This window comes from Aplidium turbinatum, chromosome 14 (genome assembly GCF_918807975.1).
Source record: "Aplidium turbinatum chromosome 14, kaAplTurb1.1, whole genome shotgun sequence".
Lineage (NCBI taxonomy): Eukaryota > Metazoa > Chordata > Ascidiacea > Aplousobranchia > Polyclinidae > Aplidium > Aplidium turbinatum.
This window is the reverse complement of record NC_137485.1, coordinates 15,767,442-15,782,477: the sequence shown is the minus strand read 5'-3', so window position 1 is coordinate 15,782,477 and position 15,036 is coordinate 15,767,442. Positions and strand designations below refer to the sequence as shown.

General features: G+C 34.8%; 1 protein-coding gene across 1 annotated transcript; it reads right to left on the bottom strand.

Moving 5' to 3' along the window:
- Positions 1-652: 652 nt before the first annotated feature.
- Positions 653-13,913, bottom strand: LOC145783499 (uncharacterized). Its single transcript, XM_082595388.1, has 4 exons — positions 12,387-13,913; positions 4,138-4,237; positions 2,762-2,871; positions 653-1,322 (listed from the first exon to the last, which is right to left on the bottom strand). Exons 1-4 carry the CDS (start codon positions 13,856-13,858, stop codon positions 1,202-1,204), a joined length of 1,803 nt encoding a protein of 600 aa, XP_082451514.1. The 5' UTR covers positions 13,859-13,913; the 3' UTR covers positions 653-1,201.
- Positions 13,914-15,036: the final 1,123 nt, after the last annotated feature.

The window sequence follows — 15,036 nt, the reverse complement described above, 5'->3', positions numbered from 1 at the left end:
CTAGATTAAAATGTCATTCGCTGTGAGTCTGCATCGAGATAGTGATCTGAAAAATCAGGTAGCATCAACTTTTAAATTCTTTAGCTCAGATTGAGCTGAATTTTCTTATATGAACGTTATCTTTCGCTTCGAACTCGTTAAAACTGTTACGAAATTATGCAGTTTCCTGGTAAGCCTTTGCAATATAAATATACCTGTACTTAGTTTACAATACAACACTGTATGGCATTTATTTCATACAAAAGCTCTATCCATTGTATTTGAAAGCAAAATCTACATTGCAAAAAAAATGTTTAGCTTAAACTTTGTGTAGTGCGTGGATTAATGTTTCCCATAAGCTTCTGAAGCTTTGCGGTGGCTGAAAACGTTGCTGGCGCTGTCAAGCTTTTATTGGCTAAGCTTAATTCTAGCAGTAGCGTAATAATTTGTTCACAGTACTTGCAAAGATCTTCTTGGAAATTTTTTTATCACGGTATGCAATCACATTTATTCGACCCATGGCCACTTCTCTACTTAGGTAGCCATGTTCGACCATATTTTTTATTAACCCAAGCTTGCCTACATCTGTATGCATTTTATCTATATAAATCAGTCAGCCGCTGAAGATAGTTCATGAGAAATAGATGTATTTTCCACTTTAAAGCAAGGGTACAATAATTCATGCTTTAACATTCGCCTTCAACATTCGTCTTCCTTTATGCCTGACGAATTGTTTGTTGAACCACCTATTGCTGTAACTTCTATCCTTTGATATTAAGCATTACTCCACTGTCACAAGCAATAATAGAAAAATCGTAGATTTGTATTAGTAAAGTTTTATTGATCTTTTTGAAGCATATTTCATTTATTATTATTATCTAGACGTGGATATACAACATTGACTGATCGTCGGAGTACAGAAGTGTGCACTTTGAAATGACTTTTTGAATAGCTTACTACGCGGAAAGAACAACAACAATTAATGGATTAATATTGCGCGATTAATATGCAGCAATGACAAAGCATTTCTATAATTTTCTGTTCAATATGCACCTTGCACGAAAAGATAAACAAGTTTTTCCTTCAAGTCCACTTAATGTGAATATCAACCTTCCGTGTCAAAGCTTAATCTTGCCTTTTAATTAGACACATTGCAAATATGTAGATCCATTGAAAGCATCTAGGCTGCTGTGTCTTTGCTACTTTGGTTTTTATTTCCGTGCTACTTTGTCGTAGTGCAGGAAATCGATTTTGTTGCTTCACCAGAGTAAGATGACGTAGTTGCTCTGTCACAATGGGTCGACGTGTGCCTCTTCAGGTCACAATTCCGTCGGAAAACTTTGCTGAAATAAAGAAAGCACAATGAAGATGATATTAAGAAAAATACTTGCTTTACGGCTTAAAGTTAAATCTATGCAAAACAAAAAACAAACAAACACAGACTGAATTATTTATTGCTGGCACACATAAAATATTTTGTTTTCCAACAAATTTATTTGTAGTATAAAACTTTAATGGTTTTAATTATACAGAATAGTTGAAGTGTTTTTTCGATCGAGTTATTTCAAATTTATGTCGACTACGATATCAAGTTGCTAAATCCAAAGCAAGCCCAAAGCCAAATTGCTGGAATGCGGACAAACCTTAGTTTTGAAATTCACATTTTATCTTTTTTTTTCTCATTTTTATTCCAGTTATAAAAAAGCCCAATCGCGTATACTTGACTAAAATTTGGGTTTTCAGCATTGTCCAAAAGAGAACTCTTTTAAACTTTAAGACACCAAGTAAACTTCAATAGAACAACACCAAAGCTTCCATATCAATTTGCAACTAAACATTCTACAGTTTACTGTCACTCGTAGCTATTGTTGGCTCGCTGAGGAATTAGTTAAGGTGAGAAGGGCACGAAGCCTTTATCTAGGTCGCCAGTAAAAAAATCTATCACTACTATAAATAGCTTAAATGTTAGCGACAGCTGCTGTATGAAATTGCATTTTAGTTAAAATATTCAATAATTTTTGAACTCGTTGACTCTTGCCTGGAGATATTGCTCAGAAAATGTATAACGATCATTTTGTTTTTAATCGTATTATAATAGTTTTTTTTTTTTTTCAAATAACTTTTATCTTGACAAACCAAGATTGGAATTGACAACACAAGTAATATCTATTGCAAGCAACACAAAGGAATGTGGCATAAACTCAACACCATCTAGCAAAACTAAACTGTCAGCTAAATCATGCCGTGAAAATGTTTTCAAGAATTTGTCGACAGACTGGTTACCTCTCAAAGTTGTAAATTAAACAGAAAATGCCATGCTTACTTTAAATTTATCGCCTTGAGCCAAACGAGATAAGTGAAGTTACAAGAGCAGTTGAATTTCCTTTGTTTATTTAATGTACGAATCAACCACTTAGCAATGTGAACAATGGAAAACCAGATCATTTCGAAATCTCAGTTTAAGCTCACACGTTATACTTCTTTCTAAATGTCTAAATTTAACAATAGTTTTCTCAAATTAAATTAAAGATTTTTTACAACTTTTAATATTTATACTAAAAAATAAACAGTTTCTGACAAAAAAAAGCAGCAAAATTGTGTTTGTAAAAATCTAAACCAAATTAAGCTTAATAATGTTCGGCTTCGGAATTTTTGTACTCTTCCACCAGAAAACTTTGAACAGTGAGTTTGTCATACGAGATTGCTTGTTTTTCCATATTGTCTATTTTCTAAAAAAGTTTATTAAAGAAAATCCTTTTTGTATATGCATAATCTCACCTACATGTCGAACAATGAAATGGTTTGATTGGCGTATGAGTTAATAGAATGTGTTTTGAGGTTACTCCGCTGGTTGAAAGTCCGGCCGCAAATCGTGCACTGAAAGGGCGATTCCTGTGTCAAATATAATGAAGAGAACATTGTTGCAGTATTTTAAAACGCTTGACATGCAGACATGCAATAAAAGGTCGCAGTTCAGCGTTGCACATCTTATAACATTACGTCATAAATGGAGTCGAATTTGTGTGATGTACTCAGATGGACCACAATCTTTTCTAGTATGCACACTTTTGTGAAACCATGCCAATCAAGGGAACTTTTAAATTTCAAAAACAAAAAGTTATCAAAATAGAATAGTTATTAAACGGAATCAGGGTATGGAATGGTAGCGTTAGGATTTTTCAAAGCAAAATTTAGCCATGTTTGTTTGAATAAAAAGAAGCCACGAAAATAGTCATGACACAAAAGGCACTACACCGGCTAAACTTTACTTTTTACCGGACACGATTTATCAATGGTGCTGTAAATTTTTCGATGTAAACTGACAGAAAACGGAGACGTATGATTCTGATCCTATTGAAGCACCACCGGTCCGCCATTTATTCGGAATTTTTTTGCTTAAATAATTTATCAAAAAAACTACCAATTATGATTAAGCTTCTTTGAAAAAAGCTGAGGCCTCATACAAGGTAATCGTTAGTGCGTTTAATGTCATATACCATGCAGAGTTTTTGATTTTAATTATTTTCTACATTTTTGTATGATTAAAGTATTTACACTACGGTCTTGAGACATTAACCGTTATTGAAGCTTTAATATTAGTCATCAAAATCCCACATCAGAAATCGAAATATTACAAACTAACTTTTCATGTTGCTCAAGTTGCACAATCTTTATGAAATCAGATTTTAACGCTACTAGAAGTTCATATTAAATGTCAAAATATTTAACTTTTTCCAAAGTCAACTGTCGAGCAATTTTCTTCAGTATTAATGAAACGTCGATTATACTTTACAACGTATAAAAATTTTACACTGAAGAATTATAACCGCAAACAATAATTAATAAATCACGGGATTTTTGTAAAGTTACGCCTGTTGATTTCACGATAAAGCTTTACTGTAAACAGCACTATTGTTATTTTTAATTAACCAAAAACTTAAAAAATTTTACCGCGTGCTCTTGTAGATGCATCAAAACTGAGATATTTGTTAAAGATCATACAATATCATATGCGTGTGGCTTTATGTGCATTATATCTTGCATTATATATAGCATACGTTGATTGGGTGTGTTGGCTGAGAATGAAGCAAGCGTGTTTGGGTGACTACATGTAGGCCTAGTTAGAGTCTGGTACACATTTAAAATCTTTCTTTTTACCTTCATATGCAGCGTTTTGTGAACAGCCAATGTGCGAGACTGACAGAACCCCTTTCCGCAATGAGAACATTTGAATGGCTTTTCCTTACTGTGGATGTATCTGAAAAAAAGAACTTTGTTTATATTTTTAAGCTTCTGTTTTCTTGGCGTTCAACTTTTACTGCGATAAAGAAAGGATGACATCATTTTAGTCTGCAAAAAGTTTATAACTTTAAAATTTCCAATTCTAAATTTAGTTCTTTGCAAGGTTATTCGAAACTTCGAAATGAAATTTTCAAAAAACTTAATTTACAACAAACGAAACAAATCACAGTTTATGTTTTTTTGCGCTAAATAGCATATTATCGTTATTTGTTTTTCGCTTTACGTTTTACCAATCGCTGCTATAGTCCGACAGTTAGATGATGCACTAAAAGTAATTTTCAATTGTCTTGAAACGTTTTACACTGGTTTTAAAGAGTTGGTATCAAAAGGCTAATGCTATATTGTTTTGCCTAGAATTGATTTAAAAGTTGGAAGTTATGATTGAAGGAAGAGGGTTTCACAGAAAACGCGTAGCACAGTAGGCTATACATCAATCTTGATCAATCAAAAATAGTCCTCTTTGTTTGAGTAACGGTGCTTTTGGTCGTGTGATTGCGACCAAGAATGCTATGAAAGCAGCGATTGCAACACATTGGTCACTCACTGCAGCAACTTTACCCATTGACCTTCCGTTACGGTTAAAAACGATCGGGCCACGTTAGGTCTAACTATAACTGATTAGATTATATTAGGTAACCGCTAAGCGCTATGCTGCTACATCTTTCTTTTGATCAGTTTAAAATGCCACCAGGCACAAAATCATTAAAATGTTGATATTTTGCTCAAAGAAATTTGCCTTGAAGTGAAACTTAGCTGTTCTACCCTTTAATTTTCTGAAAATTACAGTAGCATAATCGGGAAAAAATTTCGGTTACATAAACCGTTACGTAAACGTGGTTTATGCTATTTTTCCTGGACGTTGTTACATAAGGTAAATTTTACGTAACGGTGAGCAATTTATTTTAGGGACTAATTTATTGGTTTCCAGCATAATCATTAATGCACTTTTGAGAGTATAGATAGCAACGCAAGTGCAGCAACATGACCTTTGATATTTTTATAGCTACTTTCTAATATGATTGCCAAATCTGTAGAAATATGATTCTTTTTCTGTGGAATTAAAACATGTGATGTTAATATAGAAAACACTATCATTTTCCACTGATTCAAGTCCAAACTCCCAATTGTTTAATTAAAGTTATGTTTCCAATACAAAATAAAGAAATAGATAAAGAACATCCAATTCTGACTAACTTTCCATACCGAAGCGCCCAACTCTGAAGCGCCCAACTTGGCTTCAATTTCAAATGCTCAACAAGTTCAATTCCGAGATTTGCGAAAGGCTTAGTCCATTGCAATTGCGAAATTCTTTCTGAATCCAACTTTTCAGCACATAGTCTGCCGTTTGGTTTCATGGTGAAACCTTGGCTTCAAATGCGATAGTTATCCTTTAATTTGATAAAATTGTTTTAACGTTCAAACTTGTTCAGTACAGTAGCCTACATTCATTACATTTTTATTTGCTTGCCACTTGTCAATAACGGGCAGCGTCGACAGAAGGAGAAGGAACTCAAAGAGGAAGCGTAGTGGGCTAGAAGCCATAACTACGGAGAAGCCTAAAGGAAAATGGAAAATCTTCTATCAAAAGTTAATGAAGCTTTTTAGATCAATTTAAAATTCTGTCTTAAAATGTACATATTGCTTTCATAAGTAATTCACTTATCCAGTTTTAGCTTTTTCATGCAAATTTAACTTTATTAAACTCCATTTCTCGTGGTCATACTATCTCTTTACTTTAAGGCATCAATTAACCCACAATTCTAATGTTGCTAAAGAGATCTTATCATAAATTTATTTAAAAGTTTTTTTATTTAAAAATAAACAAGGTGCATTCAGGTACATAGGCTGATTGTCAGAAGCTATGACAACAGTAGGCAAATGATATTGGTTTATTTTTATTTTCAACTTTAGTCCTGATTTTAGGACACAACAGTACATTCTAAGACCTCTAGAAAAAAATTGAAATATCCATGCAACCCCTCCCTCTACTCTGAAAATTACTTTTCATGTAAAACTTCCTCATATTGTATTGACGTCACTTTTTGTTTATTGCATTTAAAGTTCAAATATTATTTGCAACTGCACCAAAAAACGTTAATAATGTTGCAATGCAGCCGCAAGCAGTTTTTCTGGGGTTGGTTCATCGTAAAACAGGGGAAGTGATCATTTCAATTTGTGCGCATAATTACGCGCATGCGCAAAAGCATACCGAAAATACAGATAATAATCTGTATTGAAGAAATAGAGAATAAGCTACCACATGGAAATGATCCAATGGGTATCGTACAGTTTTTGCTACACAAGTAAGCTTATACCTTCTTAAGTACTGTAGCCTGCACGTATCATTTTTACAATAGTAGAACCTTGCAGACCTATATTATTTGCTCTTTTGTATAGTGCATGAATATTTCTGTACGGTTACATTACCAGGAATTTTTTTTTTTAAATACAGCTGTTTAATCATGTTATGTATTATTCCTTTTTAGACACTGTGAAAGTTTAAAGACAAGATCCGTTGTAGCCTAGGTCAGGCGCGAATCTAAGAGTTTTTTTCGGGGGAGGCCAGAAAATTTGAAAATCAATTAAAAAGAAAGAAAAAGCTAAACAGATATGAACAATGATACTACGACATATACGATATGCTAGAAAATAGACATTAAAACAACCATTTTCATCAATTGTGATGCCGAGGGACTAATATCAGCTGTTTAGAAGCATATCAAACCATTTGATGCGGAAACATACAATTTTTCACAAAATTTCGGGGGGGGGGGGGCGGGCTCCCTGGGCCCCCCCCCATAAATCCGCGCCTGGCCTAGGTCATGTCCAGGAATAGGACTAATGCACAGTATGTAAACTAGTGATGGTTTGCTACTATTGGTAAAATAGGTAATGATGGCTATCGCCCACTTGTCATTATCAAACAAGTCAAACGTGCATCTATAGATATAGGGTCAAGGTAGTCAATAGCTGAACTATAGATATTGGGTCAAGTTGGTAGGCTTCCACTGGTGTACAAGTTAACCAAAAATTGTTGTGCCTAAGCTTTCCATATTTAGCTTGTGGGTCAAAAAACAATCGGGAGAAGACGGTAGATTTAAAAACAAACCAAAACAGTTTATTTATTAATGTTGTCTTTTCTTGTCTGAAGTGCAATGCCCTGCATTGTAAAAGTATCTAAGGAAAGACCTTCTGAAAGTTCACTTCGCAGGATCAGCGCATTGTGCAGCGTCATTTTGATAGAGCCTTATCGACAACTACCTCGCGTCGACAAACATCCATTACAACAACTTACTGTTGAGAAGTATATTGAGCACTGAGCAGCAGTTGTTATACTGAAGTTTTAAATTGGTTGTTGCAGCAGAAGCATACCAAAAGCATGTCAATCTACGTGACTAACTGAAACCAGCAGATAGCCTAAAATAGACAAGCAGATGGAGAGGGATTGAGCGAAGAATCTCAGAATGAAGGTTTGAATCGTAAATGCAAAGTAACTTTTTGCAGATAGAAGCCACAAACGTTTTATCAGTTGATAACACTACCGGGTGGGTGATTTAATGAGGAGTTTCTTCAAATTAATTTTGTACAGGTTCCAAAAATTTTATGCTAGTTTCAAACAGTGGAGGATTCAGAACGTAATTTATGAGTGGGCCTAGGAAATATCTTGGTGGGCCTTCACCAATAATGCCACGGCGGCCAGCATACAAAAACTTAATGTTACCGAATATCTATCACAAATGCTGTGAAATAGTGATGCCACAGACAATTCAGTGCCACTTGGTTGTTCTAGTGTTAAACTTTAATATGTTTTTGTTTTTTTCATGAATCTGATTTTGGGTGGGCCCACTGTCAATTTGGGTGGGGCTGTACTAATCAGGCCCACCCGGTAGATCCACCCCTGGATTCAAACTACCGGTACCGATATTTCACAATAATATTTTTTTCTGAAAACGTGAAGACCATATAGTTTACAGTTTTGTGCAAAATTTCCTTCCTCTTGACAAGAATTGAACATCCGGTAGCCTACTTCTACAAATTGTTGGTATACAGAATTCGATAGCCACTGTTGCTGATAGCGGGCTAGCATGACTTACATAGTCTCGAATTGAATAACAGTCAAAGTCAACTGGGGCATTGGACTTGCACACAGGACTGTTGAGCATACAGTTTGGGTCCAGTAACAATGAGATCCTCGGGACTTAAATCAAGACACGTCTAAGAAAAAACGCACTAAGCTTACATTCAAAAGAATACAAGATGATCTCTTCAAGTTTATGGGTCTTTAAAATCATTCTGGGCCCAGGTCAAAAGTAGGCGTAGGCCTACCCCTGGACTCCCTTGTCAACGCCACAGCTTGCACATGTTTTTTGACCAAATCTACGTACGACTTAGTTGCACAAGTCCAACAAAACATGATATAAACTTTTTAAACATGAAACAGTGTTCAGAAATACCAACATTATTCTTTTGTGTGTGGCTAAAGAAACCCAGGCTAACTGAGCACTAACTGTACGATTGCTTGCAGGTGGCTGAGATCAGAAGTTCCAAAATGTTGTCAAGTCATACCGGTTACGTGACATATTTAGTCATCAGACTTTTGTCTTTTACCAAATTGAAATTCTTGTAACAGTTTCTGCCCAAACAGAAAACTAAACTGACTGAGACTGGAGTTAGACTTGTCTGCAAAAGCAGCAAACCCAAGTTTGAAGTAAAAGCCCACAAGTCTTCAAGTCTAAGTCTAAATCCAATGCCTTTTTGTCAATCACTTTCGTTTTATCCAGCGACAAACATAACCAAGCTCAATTTCACGCTCGAAGTCTGACTGAGGTTGCCCAGCTTTCTGTGAGTGAAAAACTTAAAAATACTTAATATTTATAAACTTATAATTTTTATAGCCTATAAAGTAATTTTTGCAAACATACGATCAAAAATAAGGGATACAACTTATTTGTTTTTTGGGACCTAAAGTATAAAAACATTTATAATAAGACATAAGGGCTGTTACGGCCAATCTCTGTACAAATCAAACGTCATATAAAACCGTTCAAGTCTACTGAATATTACGTCATGGAAGTTGCTAGAAAATGTGCCAAAATTGCACCAGCGTTCATAAGAATTGTGTCAAACCTGTTTGGGCCTGTTTGGGCCTGTTTAAACAGGAAATATTACATCAGCTTAAACACCTGTTGGAATGACTTCATAATTGTCTTTCATTCATTGCGTCACAGTACTGCATACGTGAATTTGAGATATTGCTATCTATTCTGGTCATTCGTAAAATGATTGTTTGAAAGTTGGCCGCACATTTAACTGTTGGCTTAGTGCTTGCTAGCTGGACAAAAGTTCCGTCTTTTATCCAATTAATCTGTATTGTAGTGACAGTTTTTTAGAGGTGTAGGCGTTGCACCTATTTTCGATAGCCTCGGGCTAATTTTACTGGAATACACTTTGAATAGACGTTTCGAAAGTGTGTTTATTTTTGGGTCATTGCATGCAGACGAACGGATTTGGGAATCTTACGTTACAATTTTCCCACGAAGAGATTATGGTTTACCGCTGTGACCAAGGGCCTACAGCAAATTTTGTAGCTAAAAACTGTAGGCCTACAAAAAGCAGATAGAAATAGGCTTACTCGTTGACAAAAAGTTTCAACTTACTATCAGTTACTTGGCTTTATGAAAACCGTATTAACTAAGCTATCACCAAAGAGCGGTTACCAGTAATAGTAACTTATATGTTCTTTTTTATGATTTTGTGACATTTTCAACTCATATCAGAGTTTATTGCTTTGTATTGTCTTTCATTGGTATTGGTCCACTGCTACAGTGGTAGACTACTGTTTGACTTTTCAATGAACTATTCTTCAATTAATTATTTTTATTTGTAATTGTTTATACAGTATATATTAAGTAAAAGCTCAGTTAGCAAAATATTTCCAATTAATGTTAGGCTACTTCTGACTTTCAAAATCACTCACTGTGTTGTGAAACCAATATCCAGCTAAAATTAAAATGGTAGTAAGTTTTAGCAGTTGCACGTACCGGTAAGCTACGTCTGTCTATTGAAATGTAGGCTACTTCTGTTTTAGCCTGCAGAAATCCTGTAGGCTATAGCTTTTAGTCAACTGCAGTAGATACAATTCAGTTAAAAGCACAAGTCTAAAATGTAGGCCAGGCCCAATGTTTATGGTAGTGTCAAGAATGTCTGAGTAGTAGGCTACCACCAAACTGAACTGAAATGTCATAGGATGATCTAAACCGAGAATTGCAGGCAGCTATAAAACAGCAGTTGTAACAACATTTGTCACAGCTCAATTCTATTTCGTTTTTATTATAGATTTTATTGAAACAACTGGTTTGGTTGAAGTGTTGCTAACTGGAGATCACCTTTGTAAGTGTACAGCTACTTTAACAGTAATGCTGGTGCAAAGACTATTTTAAAATCAGCATATATATTTAAAGCCTGTATATGACCAAAGATATAGCCTATCTGTAAGCAAAATCAACTATATGCACTAAACTGGTGTAATTTCACAGCGCAGTTTCAAGTTGTCATTCAGTTTCATTGACTTTGTAAGCAGTAGACCTAACCGCATTTTCGAAATCAGCAGCAGCATTGAGTGAAATTTTAAATAGCATTTAAATGTTAAAAACATTTTTACTAAATGTTAAGTGAATGAAATGTTGCCTCAAATTTTTTGCTAATAGTTTGTAATTATATCTACGGCAGGCTATTTACAGTGTAATAAAAACATGCAAGTAAATAGTTAGTCATTTGCAAGTAAATAGTTAGTCATTTGCTGAAATATAAATTACTATCAGGGAAACACTCTGTAAAACCCAGAAAAAGTTGCAAGCATAAATCAAAAAAATAAGTTTAGTCATTAGCCTGAAATATAAATTACTATCAGAAAAACACTCTGTAAAACCCAGAAAAAGTTTCCAGCATAAATCAAAAAAATAAGTTTAGTAATTAGGCTGAAATATAAATTACCATCAGGGAAACACTCTGTAAAACCCAAAAAAAAATGCCAGCACAAATCAAAAAATAAGCTTAGGCCTACATTAAAAAACTAATTCAAGTAAACAGCATGGTATTCAATTAAATTTTATTTAAATAAAAAAATGCACCGCTTATAAAAAGATAGGCACGGTGACATATCCCTCACACATTGCATTGATTTGCTAATAAATAAAAAATCAAAAAAAAACTTCTTCAATTTATTCAACGTTTTTGAGAAGACTACAGGATTTTAGAAGTTTCATGAACAACAAACACACTTCAATTTTCACTACTTTTTGTCTTGTTACGCTTGCAAGTAGTTTTTTTTTCGAAATATCTTTAATTATTGCAGAATAACATAAAAATACCTAAAAACATTTAAAGTTCTATTTTCAATGTCTAAAAGCAGTCGTCAGCCAGAAAAATGTATTATTTTGGTGAGGCAGATTGTATGCTATTTTTTCAGATGGACATTTTTCATAATTAAAATATTCTAAAACGCAAAACAGCACATAGTCTATATATTGCAAACCTAATGCAAAAGTAATCTTACTACCTTTTCCAAATGATCTTTAGAAAAACAAGGAGCCTTATAGCCTGCCGTACTGTTTGAACCAAATAAATACACCAAAAATAAATCTCAACTAAAAAAATTGTTTTCATAAAACAGCTGTGGTCAAGATATTAACACTATGCATTTAAGCGTAATTAAATCTTTGTCAAAACTAAATTCTTGCAAATATTGTCCGTAATATTTCTTTAAATTATTGTGGTTGTTAAAGGTTGTAATTTTTCTTGATTTTTACGAATGAAAACGCATTAAACCAACTTTGCTAAAATTAATTTTCCACTGCAGTCGTCTGAAGCGTCGGCCATTTTAACGAAAGTGAAAAATCGATCAAAGGTCTTTCATTTTCGCTTTTCTCGATCCCATGATCGAACACATTTTTTGGTTAAGTTATCCATCATTTTAGTCATGTAAAAAGCTATGAACTTGTTACTCAGGCTGTAGTTACTGTAGCTTGCATTCGAATTCTTGAGAAACAAATGAAATTTATCATTTATAAAATAGTTGTTGATCAAAATACTAAACGAGCACCCACCTGTGATCACGTAGATGATCTTGCCTTCGAAATGCTTTATTGCAAATTTCACATGTGTACGGTCGTTCATCAGTATGCGTCCTTTCATGGATCAAAAGGTTGTATGACTTGGTGAATTCCCTTCCACAATACTTGCAAATGTAACGCTTTTTTGGTCGTGACGATGTTTTTGCGCTGGGAGCTTTCGCTTGGGCGTAGCGTGGGCCTGATGCCAATGAACCATGCTGCACGTCGTATCGTGCTGCAGAAGTCGAAGTAAAGATTTGTGGATCTACGATGTTATTTGTAGAAATCTGTTGGTTTACAGTTTCCCTATTATTGTTGCTGTAAGATGAAGTAGCTAAGGAAAATCCGGACGGCAAATTTCTCAGAGCTGTTCTAGCATCTAAACCGCTCGATGAAAAACTCGAAAATGGTCTTGCATAGTGTCTGCTCGTTTTTGCGTCGCAGTCATCAGATGTTGCACTTGTTATTTTATTTTCTTGCACAAGCAATTTTGTTTTCTTTGTCGCTGTATCTTGGTTTATTGTTGTGTTCGGAAATTGAAACATTGGTTTGCGGCATGCACTTGAAGATTGAGGTAGGTAAGGTTGTTCATGTGAGACTTTCCTCAAAACAGCATCATTTGTGAAAAATTGTTTTTCCCCAAGTTGCTTCGATTCTGGAGTTGCGTCGGAACTACTTCGCCGAACATCTGCCGGAATACTTTCATTGCTGGCACTCCGATTTTGCTGCGCAGGTTCGTCTGCCATTTTAAAATGGTTAGCCGTATTCATGGAGTTAACAATATCTCGCATCATCCCGCCACAGGCGTAATAATAAGCTGAAAGTTGAAGTAAATTCTGTTGCACACGACCCAACTCTTCAACATCTCCCGCTATCTGCTGATGTCCACTGGATGCCACAAGCGTGGGGGCAATCAGCGGCCTGTAAGCATAGAGATCTGAAGTAGGAAATCCGTGTGGAGCGGAAAGCGGATATGAAGCTATAACCGTAGGAAGTAACAGAGCCGGATTCTCAGAGCTTCCAGGAACTGAGAATTGAGTTGTGAGACTTCCGCTTTCTCTTGGGGGTGTTTTTCGGACAGAAGTTTCTGAGTGAATAGAACTTGTCGAAATGCTTGTATTTGAAAACGCTCTTTTCCGCACGGAAAGATTGTATGGCTCATCTTGGTTCAATCCGCTGTTGTTCTTTAAGTTTAGACTTTTTTCTCTTTGACTCATAGGTGAACCAAGTGCACCACTTACGTGTCGATTGTTCTCAGAAAAGTAGCTTGGTTCTCCTATTGGTTTTTCCAAACTTAGATGTCGGCTGAACGATGGTTCATCATCCATAGGCGTAGTTGAAAACTTATCAAAATCCACCTGTTTATCGCTATACTTTTCCTTTGCAGCTGCGTATCTTTTTGGCTCCATAAATGACTCGATCGTTTGGTTCTGCTTCACGGAAAAAGGTCGGTTTAAAATCAGCATGAGGATTTTAGTTTCACAAAATCAATGACTACTAAGCAAATATTCTTGGTCACGTTTCAAGCTATAGCCTTGCAAATGCATACGGTCTTGGTATTTTTTTTCCTTTTTATCCGAGAAAGTGGAAGATACCTTTTTCAAACTTGCTCCGGGCTATTCTCATTTACTTAAACAGTAGCTATCATGTGCTATCTACCAAAGCTACCTGTAAGTCACATTTTATCTTATTTGTAGCTTGTTTTTGTTACAGTAAAAAGAGATTAACTTATTTAGGCCTACCAATGATATACAATACACCAATATTCACATTATATTGATATAAAAACACGATTTCCATAGTTTAAACAACAAAGACATTTTGATTTTGATGGAATTTCACTTATTACATTTTACTGCTGGAATAATTCATGAATAAACAAACGGAGATTTTTCCAACTGCTAATTTGCTGATGCAAGAAATCAATGTAAACGCTAGATTTATATTTTGTAGCCAACAAATCAAGCATGCCTGTGAATTTGATTGTGTTTATTCGAGTAGTACGAAATAGAATAAGCTGAGTTATTTATTTTCAAAGTTTTACAATTTCGAGCGTAACGATATTCCATCTCAAAAAAGTTGAAATATGTTCAGCAAAACAAAAAAAAAATGAAAGTTTTGTGCATCAGTCTCAAATTTGATAATTACTTTGTAATAGTGCTTGTACTGCAGTGGATTTAAAATCTTTTCTTTTTTTCAAAAGTACTAAATTAGTGGATACAACATTGATCTTTTTTTAAATTCCAGTTAAGAGATTTGCTAGTTTAGAGATCAAATTCGAAAAAAAACGAGTATAGGCTACTTCAAAATTCTAGTTAGAGTTGGTAGCCATAGATGTAACAAACCATGGCATATCTTCAGTCCAGTTTGAAACAAATGATTCGTCTACGTCTACGACATATTTGACATTTGTCGTTCTCTCGTCAGTGTTACTCTGATCGTGAAATGCTTTTCCGAGTTTTTTTGCAATGTCATTTGCGAAAAGAAATCATTTTAAAAAACATGAAAATATTTTGTTTTAACCTGGTATTGTAGCATTTCGGTCAACACATGTTTCTTTATTACATCAGCTTTTGTTGATACGCAATCTGCACGAAAATCATGACGATCAACAGATGAAGTAGGCTCTTTCATTCGCACAATA

Excerpts from the sequence above, each read along its gene's own strand:
- LOC145783499 (XM_082595388.1), bottom strand. The coding sequence starts at position 13,858 with ATGCTGATTTTAAACCGACCTTTTTCCGTGAAGCAGAACCAAACGATC. Across the intron at positions 4,238-12,386 it reads GATCATCTACGTGATCACAG|ATACATCCACAGTAAGGAAA; the intron begins GTGGGTGCTCGT and ends TCTTTTTTTCAG. Across the intron at positions 1,323-2,761 it reads ACCATTTCATTGTTCGACAT|CAAAGTTTTCCGACGGAATT; the intron begins GTAGGTGAGATT and ends TCTTTATTTCAG.